The 13,903-nt window shown below is 41.5% G+C and overlaps 1 protein-coding gene across 12 annotated transcripts in view; it reads left to right on the plus strand.

Annotated features, from left to right (window-relative positions):
- Positions 1–13,394, plus strand: part of NOD1 (nucleotide binding oligomerization domain containing 1) — a 217,983-nt gene extending 204,589 nt beyond the window's left edge. For 8 of the 12 annotated variants that reach the window (XM_070726919.1, XM_070726918.1, XM_070726920.1 and 5 more), the window contains 2 exons: positions 12,363–12,474; positions 13,191–13,394. In XM_070726919.1, the coding sequence (XP_070583020.1) occupies positions 12,363–12,474; positions 13,191–13,235 (157 nt within the window). In that variant the 3' untranslated portion in view covers positions 13,236–13,394. The remainder of the gene's footprint in view (positions 1–12,362; positions 12,475–13,190) is intronic. The other 4 variants (XM_070726925.1, XM_070726924.1, XM_070726926.1 and 1 more) reach the window with 1 other exon arrangement.
- The last annotated feature ends 509 nt before the right edge of the window (positions 13,395–13,903 follow it).

A 13,903-nucleotide genomic window follows, 5' to 3' on the forward strand; every position in this document is an offset into this window, starting at 1 on the left:
TATGAAAATAGTTATTGCTGGCAATGGGAGGGTCAGTCCCTCAGCTGCTTCAGGCTTGCAAATCTGCAGCAAATTAGCATTACAGGCAAATCGCTTCCTTTTGCAATGCCTGGTTTCTTGCCTCCAATTTAAACAGCTCGGCTTCATTTAAGTATTGGAAGGGTGGGGAACTCCATTTCCAGAGCACAGGTCATCAATTGCCAGGCAACCAGGCAACTGCAGTGGCTATTTCCGGCATGATTAAGCACTCATGGGAGCAACTTCATGCTTATTGCAGTTTCTGCAAGTGCATCTAGCTATTCAGTAATCTGGTAATCAGAAATATCAGCTTCAGCTATTTCAATTTCAGGTGAATCAATTTTATCCCACTGGAGCAGCTACTAATTTTACAAGGCCTTCCCAGAACTCCGTCTATTGGCTCCTTGGGCTTGTATCACTTTCCTTATGGCAAATAACACAGACCAACATCCTGGGAAGGAAACTACTTATACTCCAAACTCCACTAAAGCCATGCCACTAAAAGTAAGGCCAAGGCCTCCACCTATTCATCTTCAACAGCCCTTAAAGAGGCAGGGAGAAGAATTAGAGCCTTAGAAAAACAAATAGAACAGGCCCAAAAACAAGCCTTTCTTCCACTTCAGTTGCCTTTAGCCCTAGTTAATCCTGCAATGCTTGATCTTATAGGGATAGCCATTGATCAGGACTATACAGCTGGAGATGGCCCAGAGCCCAGAACCACCTGAATCCTTAGGGTCTCAGAGAGCTGTGGCTTGCCCAGCCACAGCTGCAGAAGACTGCAAGGGCTGCTCCCACATCTTAACGCAGCAGGCCTTTGCACTGGAGCAGATACCTGGCAGCAGCTTTCATCATCTATTCAGGACATAATTGCCAATACTTATTCTCAGGGAATAGCAACTGGTATTCAGAAGCGCTCCCCCTTTCCCACTGTCAGGGCCCTGACCTAGGAGGTGTACTGTAGCAGTAGCATATTCAGGCAGGAAATCTGAGATGGGGGATCCTATAGCACAGGAAGATAAGCAGTCTATACTGGACTCTTCAAACCATTATCGCACAAGGCCAAAGTGACTGCCAATTTAGGAACTGTGGACAAACCTTCTGCCTCATCTATAGCCTATTTAATGAACTAGAGAGGGAATCAGAGGTCATTCCTCCATCAAAATTTTTTATAGATAACATCAAGCAAGCTTGGAGTCAGCCAGCAGCAGCTCAGGGGCCATCTACTACAGAACTTAAGTTTTATGGATTCAGCCCAGAGATAGAGGATCTGTTACAGTTTCCTCCTGTGGACCCACCAGTTGCCTGCCTGGTTTCTATGGCAGTCTTTCCAGGTAAAGTTGCAGAGGGCTTTAAGTCCGAGGACTAGAAGACAGAGTTACTGCTGCGTAAGATACATCAGATGGCTGCATGGGCTCTTCGCACTTCCACGCTGCCTCGTTCTTTAACCATACTTCCATAATGTGGTTAAGGGATATGCAAGCTCATCTGGGTTCGGGTTTGGCGTTCGGGTTCGGGAGGATGCCGAGAACCCCCCTGGCTGTTTCAAAAGGTGACAGCTAGGCGGCGGGGCTTCTTGGTGGCCACCCGAACCCGAACTTTTGCCGAACTTCCGGGTTCGGCATTGAGAGAACGCTGAGAAGCACCCGGCTGTTTCAAAAGGTGACTGCCGGGCGGCGGTGGGTTTTTTGCGTTTTTTTTTCTTTCACGCATTAATTCATTTTACATTGTCTCCTATGGCAGCGTTTCCCAACCAGTGTGCTGCGGCACACTAGTGTGCCGCGAGACACAGCCAGGTGTGCCGCGACAGCGACAGCTGGGCGGGGAGCTGCCGGTGCCTCCGACCTCCCGGCTCCTGCCCGATGCCGCGGTTTCTGGCGCTCTCCTGCTGCGCCCCAAAGAAGGAAGGCAGGAAGAAGGAGAGCTTCATTCTTCGTGCCTTTTTCCCGCCTTCAATGGCGTCGACGGCAAGTGTCCTTTGGGGCCCGGTGGGAGGGCACTGGCAGCGGAAACAGGCTGCCGGCTGCAGCGGCCCCGGGCACCGTTCCCTCTAGGCTGTGCACGCCAACGCACCCCAAAATGCCCCCCCGCGCACCCTTTTCCAGGGGCGCACAGGGAGCCGCGGCCACCCGCCCGCCTGCCCGATTTCCCTCCGCGCGGCTGGGGACGCGGATCCACCGCCCTCGCCAGCCCGATCTCCCTCCACCCGAGTGGGGAGGTGGATTCACCGCCCCCGCCAGCCCGATTTCCCTCCAGTGGCTGGGGACGCGGATCCACCGCCCTCGCCAGCCCGATCTCCCTCCACCCGAGTGGGGAGGTGGATTCGCCGCCCCCGCCAGCCCGATTTCCCTCCAGTGGCTGATCTCCCTCCGTGTGTGGGGGGGGCGACGAACCGACGACCGGGGGCTGTCCGTCCGTGTTAGGTGGTGCAGGGCAGGCACAGGCAGCCCCAGGGGAGAACAAGGGAGGGAGAGAAAGGAAAGAGAGAGAAAGGGAAGGAGAGAAAATTGAATGAAGGAGGGAGAGAAAGAAAGAGTAAGAAGTAGAAAGGATAGAGAAAAGGAAGAGAAAGGGAGGGTGAGAAAGGAAAGAGGGAGGAAGGGGGGAGAGAAAGAAGATATGAAGGAGGGAGAAAAAGAAAGAGAGATAGAAAGGAAAGAGGGAGAGAAAGGAATGAGAGAGAAAGGGAGGGAGAGAAAGGGAATGAAAGAGGGAGAAGGGGTGAGAGATAGAAAGGATAGACAGAAAGGGAGAGAAAGGAAAGAGAGAAAGGGAGGGAGAGGAAGGAAAGAGAGATGAGAGAGGAAGGAGGAGACAGAAAGAGAAGAAGGAAGGAAGAGAGAAAGAAAGAGGGATGGAGAGAGGAAGGAAGAGAGAGAAAGAGGGAGAGAGAAATAGAGCGAAAGGGAGGAAGAGAGATTTTTTTTATCCAAACTTTTTTTAGCGCCCCCCCCCCCCCAATGTTCCCCAGGATTTTGAAAATATGAAAAATGTGCCGCGGCTCCAAAAAGGTTGGGAAACACTGTCCTATGGGAAACAATGTTTCATCTTACGAATTTTTTGCCTTACGAACCTCCCCCGGGAACCAATTAGGTTCGTAAGACGAGGTATTACTGTACCTGTATACTGCTATTATATCCCCCCTGGCCCTCCTTTTTGCTAGACTGTCCATGCCCAGTTCCAGTAACCTCTCTTCATGTGTCTTAGTTTCTAGTCCCTTTATCATTTTGGTTGCTCTTTTCTGTGCCTTTTCTAACATTTCTATGTCCCTTTTGAAGTGAGATTACCAGAATTGAATGCAGTACTCCAGATATGGTCTGAATAGGGCATTATATAGTGGTATTAGTACTTTCCTAGTCTTGGAGTATATTCCTCTGTTGATGCAGTTTAGGATCATGTTGGGGTTTTTTAGCTGCCGCTGCACATTGATAGCTCATATTTAGTTGGCTATTCAACAAGACTCTGAGATCTCTTTCACAGTCACTACTGCTAAGTGTGGTTCCTCCCAGTTTGTATATATGTCTTGGGGTTTTTTTGCCTAGGTGTAAGACTTTGCTTTTCTCAACGTTGAACATCATTTTGTTAATTTGGGCCCACAGTGAGCCCACAGTGTTAATCCATTGAGATCTTTCTGTATTTTGAGCCTATCCTCTGGAGTGTTGGCTATCCCCACCAGCTTGGTGTCATCTGCAAATTTAATTACTTCCCCCCTCTATTCCTTCGTCTAGATCATTAATGAAAATGTTGAAAAGCACTAAAACCTGTGGTACCCCACTGCTACCTCCCTCCATGTGGACTTGGAGCTATTGAGGACAACTCGTTGGATGTGGTTGGTCAGCCAACTGTTTATCCATCTACATGTATTGTAATCTACCCCGGGTTTTTTCTAATTTGTGGAGTAGGAGATTGTGATCAACTTTATCGAAAACTTTACTAAAGTCCAAGTATATTAGGTCTACTGCATTACGCTGCTCTATTGACTTGGTCACGGTGTTGGAAAATGATTTGAAATTGGTTTGACATGATTTGTCCCTGACAAAACCATATTGGCTGTTAGTTATTATCTTGTTATTTCTGGGTAGTGGCAAAGCTGTTTTTTGATTATTTTTTTCGAGTATTTTTCCAGGTATAGAAGTCAGACTGATTGGTCTGTAGTTGCATGGATCTGGGGTTTTCCCCCTTTTTTTATAGATGGGGACTATGTCGGCTTGTTTCCAATCTTCCGCTAGTTCTCATGTGTTCCAGGATTTTTGATAGATAAGGAGTTGTGGTTCTGTAATGGTGTCTACCAGTTCTTTTAGGACTCTGGGGTGTAGTCTATCTGGTCCTAGTGATTTTTACTCATTGAATTCCCACAAGTGGTCCCTTACTGTGTTTTTGGTTTTTTTGGGGGGGTATACATTTTTATTGTTTTTCCACACCTTACAGAGATTCAAATTCACATACCCCAAATTAGAGTACAATACAATATAATATAAAATGTCAAATTTTTAATCCAAATTTCCTAATTATTTATTCAATTTATTCTGGTACATATCATTCATCCTGTGCTACCTCCTTTTCAAATCCTATCATCCGGATTTCAGATATTCTCCTTCGCCCTGATTTGAATTCAAAGTGCCTTTAGCTATCTCAATTTCTTGTGGCTATTTGCTGTTTATCTACCAAAACTGTGCCGCCGTGCTACAATCCATTCCTTATATTCTTAAATTCATTCTTACTTTTTAAAACCCTCATCTTATCGTAACTGCCCTTAACAAAAGAAATTTCCAAATTTAGTTCTCTTTATATCCCAGGAAGGAAAGAAAAGATAACTATTCTTAATCTAATTATAACAATATCAATATACATAGGAGGAAGAGTTGTGTTTTTAAAATTTACAAATGTATTTCCCATCCGTTTCATTCCTTTTGTTTCTTTCATTATACCACTATATCATTTCTGCTTTAACAAGTCATAATCATTACATATCATATTATTGTATTATTTTTCAAGAAAAGTATCAAAAATCCCAACAAAAAATAGTAATATTTTTTGCTAATCTATATATTTGCCACTGTCGTTCTTAGTGTAATAATCTTCCCTAATCTATAAATTCCACTGCCAAGCCCAGTGTAATTATCTTCCCTATTCTATGTGTCACTGTCATAGCAGTGCAATAATCTTCCCTATTCCAATTGCTTTCACTGCCAATTGCAGTGTGATAATCTTCCCTAATCTATATATTTCCCCAATCTATGTATTTTCCCTATTCTATGTGCTTTCCACTATCGAACTCAGTGTAATAATCTTTCCTAATCTATTAGATTCAGCTTTTTCCTACTCCATTCATTTTTACTTCGTCTTCGAGTCTTTGGAGAGGGGCGGCATACAAATCTAATAAACTATAAACTAACTATAAATGACTGTCATACTCAATATAATCAATACTAATTATTATCCCATATTAATTCTCCTTTAAGAATCCTTTTTCCCTTTCCTCCTATTGTTTATCAGTGTAAATCACATAATGAATTTATAATTCAAATAATCAATAAAACTATCAAAAGTGGCAATCAACTGAAATAATCATAACCATAATCACAACCATTTTTGAATTTCTCATCCATAATCATAACCATAACCATTTTCAATTTTCTTATTCATAACCATTCATAACCATTTCAATTTCCTCCTTTTATTCCATCATTCCATTTTAACTTTTTTATATCTAATTTTCTTTTTGGTAATAAACTCCAATAAAATTAAATCATTGATAATTCCAATTCATTTAGGTTCATAGTCAATTCCTTTTATAATTTATAGCTTTATGGGGAAAAGCTCAGTCCATTCTTCTTTGAAGTACTGCTATCTTCTGCTGTCTTCTGGGTTTTCAATATCAAGATTCTTAAAATGTCTCAAACCTCTTTTCAAATTGCATTATCCAATATGTTTTCAAACATTTAGGTCAATTTCATCTTGAATAGTTTCTTCCTTCCAGGCCACAGCTGGCAACCTTCCTTTTCATAAATAAAAAAGAAACAACCAATGTGAAAGCCAAACAGATGCTTCCAAGCCATATACACAGATTGGCTGCTATATTTCTTCCGACCACTAGATGGCGCTAAATAACAGGTTTGTTCAAATCTTCCGGTATTTATAAAATTCCTCTTCTCTTCCTCTTCCTCTTTCATACATGTAAAAAAGAAAAAAGAAAAAGAATAGCCTCCACAGCGAAAATTTAAGGGGTCCAATTTAAAAAAAAAACAAATTTAAAAATGGTTAAGAATCTTAAAAGTCCAATCTTGGGCAATTGCTACTTTCAAAAGCCATCGCACTTTGCTTTGTTGCAAGGACAGCTGCTTCCTGTCTCCATTTCAGGCTGTTTTCGCTCCGTTGAAATCAAATTGAGCAAAAAAATATCCAAAAATCCCTTTCAGCCGCTTCAGCTCACCAGCACAGCTTTAAATCTCTCCTTCCTCTGTAAGTAACACCTCCAGCTCTTTCCAGATGTTACCAATCATCTATCCATCCCGTCATTGCATTGTCTCTGCAGCTGTGTCTGCTCAGGCATGGCTGCCTGGCCGGCTTCACACCACTGCCAGTGTGATACTAGGCCAGTTCATCTGGTGGGGCATGCCAGACCCTACCAGACCCTGGAAGCATCCCCTGTGTCACCTCCCCTTCAGGGAGGATCTGGTCTGGTCCAAAAGGGCCAGAACCTCTGGGCAGTGGGGATTTGGAGCCTCCCAATGGAGAGGGAAGGTTCCTGCTGCTGCAGCCATCAGACTCTCTCCTCCCTGTGTTTTTATTTGTGTTGAGTTTAGTTCCATTGAGCAGCTGTGCTTTGTCTATATTGTCTGTGATATTTTATTCTCTTCACTTTTAAGTGTGGAGACCATTTCCTTGATTTTCTTTTTGTTGTTTATGTGCTGGAAGAAAATTTTGTTATTATCATTGACTTTCATTGTGAGGTATTGTTCGTGTTGGGCTTTTGCTGTTCTTATTTTTTTGTTTGCAGACTCTGGCTGTTGTTGAAATTCTGCCTTGGTTATGTGTCCTTCTTTCCATTTTTAACCTTTTTCATTTAGTTCCCCCTGTATTCCCTCATTTAGGTCATTAATGAAAAAAGCACAGGGCCCAGGACTGAACCCTGTGGTACCCCACTGTTGGGGGGGCTGTTGGTTATTATCTTGTTTGTTTCTAGAAAGTGGCAAAGCTGTTTTTAAATAATTTTTCCAGTATTTTTCCAGGTATAAAAGTCACTGATAGGTCTGTAGTTGCATGGGTCTGTCTTTTTTCCTTTTTTGTGGATGAGGACTACATTGGCTCATTTCCAATCTTCTGGTAGTTCATCTGTATTTCAGGATTTTTTGTAGATAAGGCATAGTGGTTCCGCTATGGTGTCTGCCAATTCTTTTAGGACTCTGGGGTGTAGTCCATCTGGTCCTGGCGATTTATACTCATTGAGCTCCCACAAGTGTTCCCTGAGCTCAGTTCCGGGGCTGTTTTTTGCAGTTGAGTTGCAGGTTAGCTGGTTGGTGGTTTCTTTTTGTATGAAAACTGATGTGAAATAAGTGATGAGCAGCTGTGCTTTATCTCTGTTATCTGTGATTTCTTTACCGTCTTCATTTTTTAGTGTAGTGACTGTTTTCTTGATTTTTTTCTTGTTATTTATTTGTTGGAAGAAGCTTTTTGTTGTCATTGACTTTCTTTGCAAGATATTGTTCATGTTGGGTCTTTGCTATTCTTATTTTTTGTTTGCAGATTCTGACTGTTTGTTGAAATTCTGCCTTAGTTATATGTCCTTCTTTCCATTTTTTGTATTTGACTTTTTTATCTTTTAGATTGTCTGTGAGATCTTTGTTTAGCAATGCGGGTTTCTTTTTAGTTTTCCTGTTTTCTTTTTCATAAGGATTGTGTTGTTTTGGGCTTCTATGATTGTGTTTTTTAGGACCTCCCAAGCTTCCTGTGGATTTATCCTTTAGAACTTCCTTCCAGGGGATCTTTTTCCAGGTTGTTTATTAAAGTCTGCTTTTCTGAAGTATGGGACTTTATTTATATTGGGTCCAGGAGTTAGTGATTGCATTATATTGAATTTTAGGATGACGGGGTCACTCTCTCCCAATATCCCTTCTACTTGAATTTCATCTATCATTTCTTCCCTGTTTGTAAGTATTAGGTCTAGTGTTGCAGTCCCTCTAGCTCCTGCTTCCACTTTTGGGACTACAAAGTTATCTGCAAGGCTGGTTAAGAATCTATTTGACTTTTCGCTTGGTGCTGAGTTATTTTTCCAGTTGATGTCAGGATAGTTAAAGTCCCCCATTATTATTGTGTTGTGCTTTTTACATATTTCTGTTAATTGACCTATATTATAAATTATAATTATTTATAAATAAATAAATGTTTAATTGAGTTATAAAAAGGTTGTCCATTGTTTCAGTTTGGTTTGGTGGTCTGTAGTATACTCCTATGGTTGTATCGCTGTTTTTATCTTTTATGTTAACCCATATGATTTATTTTTGTTTTTTAGAAAAAAAATATTAAATGTATAAACATTAAAAAGACAGTACATAATCTAGAATTTTGTTACATAGTTTTTTGTTTTTGATATTGTACCGAATGTTTAAGATAGACAGATGATTTCTAGGGTTTTATCTTCGTTGGTTGGATATAGCTCAGTGACAGTGTAGTAGTCTTTTGTGTATAGTGCAACTCCACCTCCTTTTTTGTGTGACCTGTTTTTCTTGAAACGTTTGTATCCCTTTATTTGCATGTTCCAGTCATGTGTTTCATCCCACCAGGGTTCTGTTATTCCAACTAAATCATGCACTAGTATTTCCAGTTCACCTTGTTTGTTCCCCAGGCTTTGTGCATTTGTGTACAGGTATTTTAGTTGTTTATGTCTGATTCTGGGTGGGCATTTTGTATCCTGTAGTTGATTATGAGATTGATTTCCCCATCCTTATTTTGTTCATTGTTTTATCTCCTAATTTGGTCAACCACCCCTATGGTCTTATTTTAAAGCCCTCCTGATAAGTTGGGTTAATCAGTTTCCTAGCAGATTCTTTCCAGCTCTAGTAAGGTATAGCCCATTCCTTCCTAGAAGCCCATCTTGGAGATATAGTAGGCCATGGTCAAGGAAACCAAAGTTATTTTGGCGACACTGTTTATTTAGCCAATAGTTTATTTGTGAAATTGTGTGTTCTCTAGCCAGGTGTCATCCTCTTGTGGGTAGAATGGATGAAAAAACAACCTGTGCACCTATGTTTTTGACTGTGTTGCCCAACTGGTTGTAGTCTCTCATCATTGCATTATGTCCTTCCCTGTGTCGTTTGTTCCTGCATGGATTACCAGTAAGGGGTAGTAATCAGTGGGCTTTATTATTTTGTGTTATGTCAGAGATTTTAGCTGCAGGAAGGCAATATAGCTCTCTAGATTGGTTGTAGGTCTGCAGATGGCATGTTTGGTTCCTCTAAATATTGAGTCTCCAATTACCAGCACTCTTCTTTTTGATTGGGGTGGGTTGGAGAGTTCTTTTCTTTCTGGTGGTACTATTTTGTTGTGGTTTCTTTTTGGTGGACCTTTGTCAGTTGTCTGTTTGTTTACCTCTATTGGAAGTCCATGGTACTGGTTACTTGTAGCGATTGGAGTTGGGTGAGGGTGATTGGTACTGGTGGAGGTTTTGTGTTCAGTTTATGCCTTTTTCTGTGGGTGACATGTGTCCAGCTGTTTTCTTCTTCTGGGGGCTGGTTCACTTAGGAGTTCCTTGGTCCTTTTTATGTTCTGATTGTGCTTGTTTTTTCTGTGGGCTTTGGGTTTTCTGGTTTTGGTTGTTTGATTTGGGGATGTTCAAATTTTTTTCTAAATTCTATTTTTTCTTCTAATAGTTTAATCAGTTTGCATTTGGTACACATGACATTTTGGAGGTTTGTGGGTAGGAGAATGTACATTGAGCATAATTTGTATATCACAATAATGTCTGCTCCTTATTTTTCCATGTGATTAATTTGGTGCGAGTTGTGTGAGTGCGTGGGGGTTGAGTCCCTTTGGTATTCAAAATCCCTTTGGTGTTGGAGTATTTAAGTGTCCCTTGCTGTTGGAGTATGAAGAGTCATTTAGGTTATGTTATATTCAAATGTCCCTTTGGTATTGGGGTATTCAATGTCCACTTGGCATTAGAGTTTTCAAGAGTCCCTTTGGTTGGAATATTAAAATGTCCACCTGGAATTGGAGTTTACAAAGCTCCCTTTAGTATTAGAGTATTCTAATGTCTATTTGGTATTCTAGTGTATACATTTCTCTTTGGTATTGGATAATTCAAACAAGATTTATGTCCCTCTGGTATTGGATAATTCAAACAAGATCTATATCCCTTTGGTATTGGATAATTCAAACAAGGTCATGTGGTCTCTTTGTTTCTCCTTGGAGCCATGTGGTCTACTTCTCTTTAATGGCTGTTCCCAGTCAGTCTTCTTATGTTGGTGAAGGCTGGGAGGAATTGGAAATCTCAGCTGGCTAACGGGTCTCAGTTGGCTTGGAATTAATCAGCTGGGTGTCAGGGCTTATCAGTTGGGCTTTGGGAGGAATCAGGCAGGTTCTGCAGGGCTTCAGTGCCCCACCAGGAGGTATCTTGTCATCATCTGGGTTTCAGGGTGTCCTCAGCTGAGATTCGGTGCTCTGGTTGGTATCAGATGGAGGGTTGTGGCATTGGGGGCTCTGGGGAGACTCCCTGTCAGCTGGGCAGCATTTGCTAAGCATCAGGGATTTCAGGAGGAAATCAGGCGGAAACCAGGTGGTGATGGCACAGGGAAGAATCCTTTCGGCTCTCTTGGAATTTCACTTTCATTAATAGTCCAGGCCTCACCACAGTTATTGCCGGACTCCTCAGTGTTCCCCTCTAAGATCTGCAGGCACACTGACCTTCTTGGTTCTGCACCCTTTCACTCCAGTTGGGATCATACCTTCACTTGGTTGTCCTCTCTGATGGGCCGATGCAGCACCTCAGTCCTCCCTGGTGTACTTATAGCCCCGCATTGGCCACACCACTTGTGGTTTGCTGACCTCCTAGATCTCTCAGTGTCCTGACCTTGGAGGATCCCAAATCATCAGGTCTCCCTCAGTCAGGGGTCCCTCTTCCACTCAGACCTACAGTGGTGGCAGCTAACTGTTTGGCACTTGAGGGGGACCTCTTGAGACAGCCAACGTCATTGCCACTATCAAGCAGCACGTCATAGTTCCACCAACCATATCTACAATGCTAGGACTGCCTACTGCATCTTCTGTGCTTGTACTAACCTGGACCCTCTCTCTCCTTCACCTTCTGATCTTTCTTCAATCTGGTTTAGACAAAGGTCTGGCGCCTAACACACTGCGCAGACAGGTAGCAGCCTTGTCAACAATTCTACATTTCAATAACCTCAGATCACTCTCCCATCATCCAAGCATCAGAGGGGTTCTCCAGCTCCATCTGCATGTAATTCATTGTTGCCCCATGTGGGATCTTACAGGCTCTTATCAAACTGCCATTCGAACCATTACAAATGGTCCCACTGAAGGTTCAATTGGAGCTGACAGCTATGTTGGTTCGACAAGACCTTTGTATATTTCTTCCAGATAGACTTGTTCTACACCTGGATCTGGCCTTCCTCCCGAAGGTAAATACCTTGTTTCACAGAACTCAAGAACTCATCCTGCCAGACTTCTGTGCTAATGCTATCCATCAGTTGGAGCATCAATGGCATAAACTTCATGTTCGTCAAGCATTAAAGACATATATTTGGTGCACAGCCCCATTTAGACTGACAGAAGCACTCTTTGTCTCCTTCTTACTTTCCTCCGAAGGGCGGAAGATCCCATCACAGTCATCAGCAGATGGATTAAATCTTGCATCACCATGGCATATGACTCTAGACACTGTCCTGTCCCAGTCGGCATTACTGTGCACTCCACATGTAGTGCGGCCACTTCTGCAGCATGAGTCAGTCAAGCTTCAGTCAAAGAAGTGTGTGGAGCTGCAACATGGTTGTCTCCTTATACTTTTATACATCATTATCAAATTGACTGCTTTGCATCGGGTGAAGCTGCGTTTGGCAGGCAGATTCTCCAGCAGGTGTGTTCTACTCCTGTTCCCCTGGTCCAGCCTTAGCCCGCCCTAGACGATTAAGCTTGGGTATATCCCACTTGGACTCTACTTAGCAGCACACTGGAGAAGTACCACTGACTTACCTGAATGGTCTTCTCTGTGCACTGTGTAGAGTCCAAACCCATCTGGTCTTGTCCTAAGGTTGCAGCCTTCTATTTCTTCTTATTGATCAAATTGGACTTCCTATCTTTTACTACTCCTTCATTTTAAATTAACCTTCTAGGCAGCTAAGGGTGTTCTTCAAATTGAATAAATTAAAATTCAGTCCCTACCAATCAGACTCAAGTATTATCCATATTGAACTCTACACCCAGCGCATAGAGAAGACCATTCAGGTAAGTCAACAGTACTTCTCTTTGACTCAGTGCTTTAGCTGAAGTAAATATAATAATAATAAATAATAATAATAATAATAATAATTTATTATTAGATTTGTATGCCGCCCCTCTCCGAAGACTCGGATGCCTATAGTTATACTTCCTTATCATTTTATGCTTTATGCAATTTGGGCAATTGATGATCCTTCAGATGTTTAGCCAATAATGGAGGCTGACAGCTGTAATCTCTCAGTATCTGGAAGAATACAGATTTGCTGTCCCTGTTAACAAGTACAGAGAAAGAGAGACGTTCCCTAGGTGGTGACTTACAGCCTCATCCTTAGTTAATGTTTCTTAATTATTTCTACCACAATTAACTGCATAAAAATCTGAAGGAAACAGAAAATATCTAATTTCATTACAATAATTAAAGCAAATTCTTGCTAAAGAAGAGGAAGCTTAATATTTTTCTCAAAACAGAAAAATTGATTAAGCATCATTAGTTTCAGTATCCCTCTAGTATTGGTTAAACATGGGGAATGTATGAAATATTCTTTAAGTGCTCTAAACATTTTCCAGATCCTACAATCAGAACAGCTATATCCTAGAAGAAACAAGCAATGGAAAGAGTTATAAAAGAAGTTAAGGAAATAAAAGGAAACATATTTATTGATACACTTGTAAAAACAGCTGCTTTTAAAAACAATTTTTTTATCTTTTTCTATTTTGAACAGCTTAAACGGAAACCCAATAAGTCAAGAGGAGGCCAAAGTCTTTGAAAATGAAAAGCGACTCATTTGCTTCTGAGTAACATTTTTCAGATTGGATGGTAATTGTCATACCAGGACAATTATAACTTTACCAATGTTCAGAGCAATGCCAGACATCTGAGCAAAATGAACTCAAAATTTGAATAAAAAGATTACGCCCTGTGTGCATATCTTGACATTTGATGCTTGAAAGGAGGATTTTGCCTTAAAAATTTACCAGTTTTACCTTAACATTTGTTTTAAGTTTGTGGGATGACTTTGATTTTATGCCAGGCCTTGAGATACATCAGCAGGAACCTGGTTCAGAGACAGCCCTTAAAAGACACTGAAACTGGAGGATCAGAACTGAGGGAATTCGCAGGTCATCTGAAAAAACTCTACTATCTTCTCCCTTACTCCACCTTCCCTCAAATGTTTGCCCTCCTTTTTTGCTGGGAGAAAGATAATTGGATGTTGGTGTTACAACAGAATTAGATCCACGAGTGAATTCCTTTCTCTCATTGGGACATAACAAATTACCTTCAGTCAGTTTGTGATATATTATGGTAAAGAGCAAATTTGTACACAGGTGACCAGTGTCTCCCAAAGTCACTAGCTTCAAATAATGGGTAAAGCTTTTTTATATGACCTAAGACAATATAATAATAATTAAGAATAATAATTTATTAGATTTATAT

This window comes from Erythrolamprus reginae, chromosome Z (genome assembly GCF_031021105.1).
Source record: "Erythrolamprus reginae isolate rEryReg1 chromosome Z, rEryReg1.hap1, whole genome shotgun sequence".
NCBI lineage: Eukaryota > Metazoa > Chordata > Lepidosauria > Squamata > Dipsadidae > Erythrolamprus > Erythrolamprus reginae.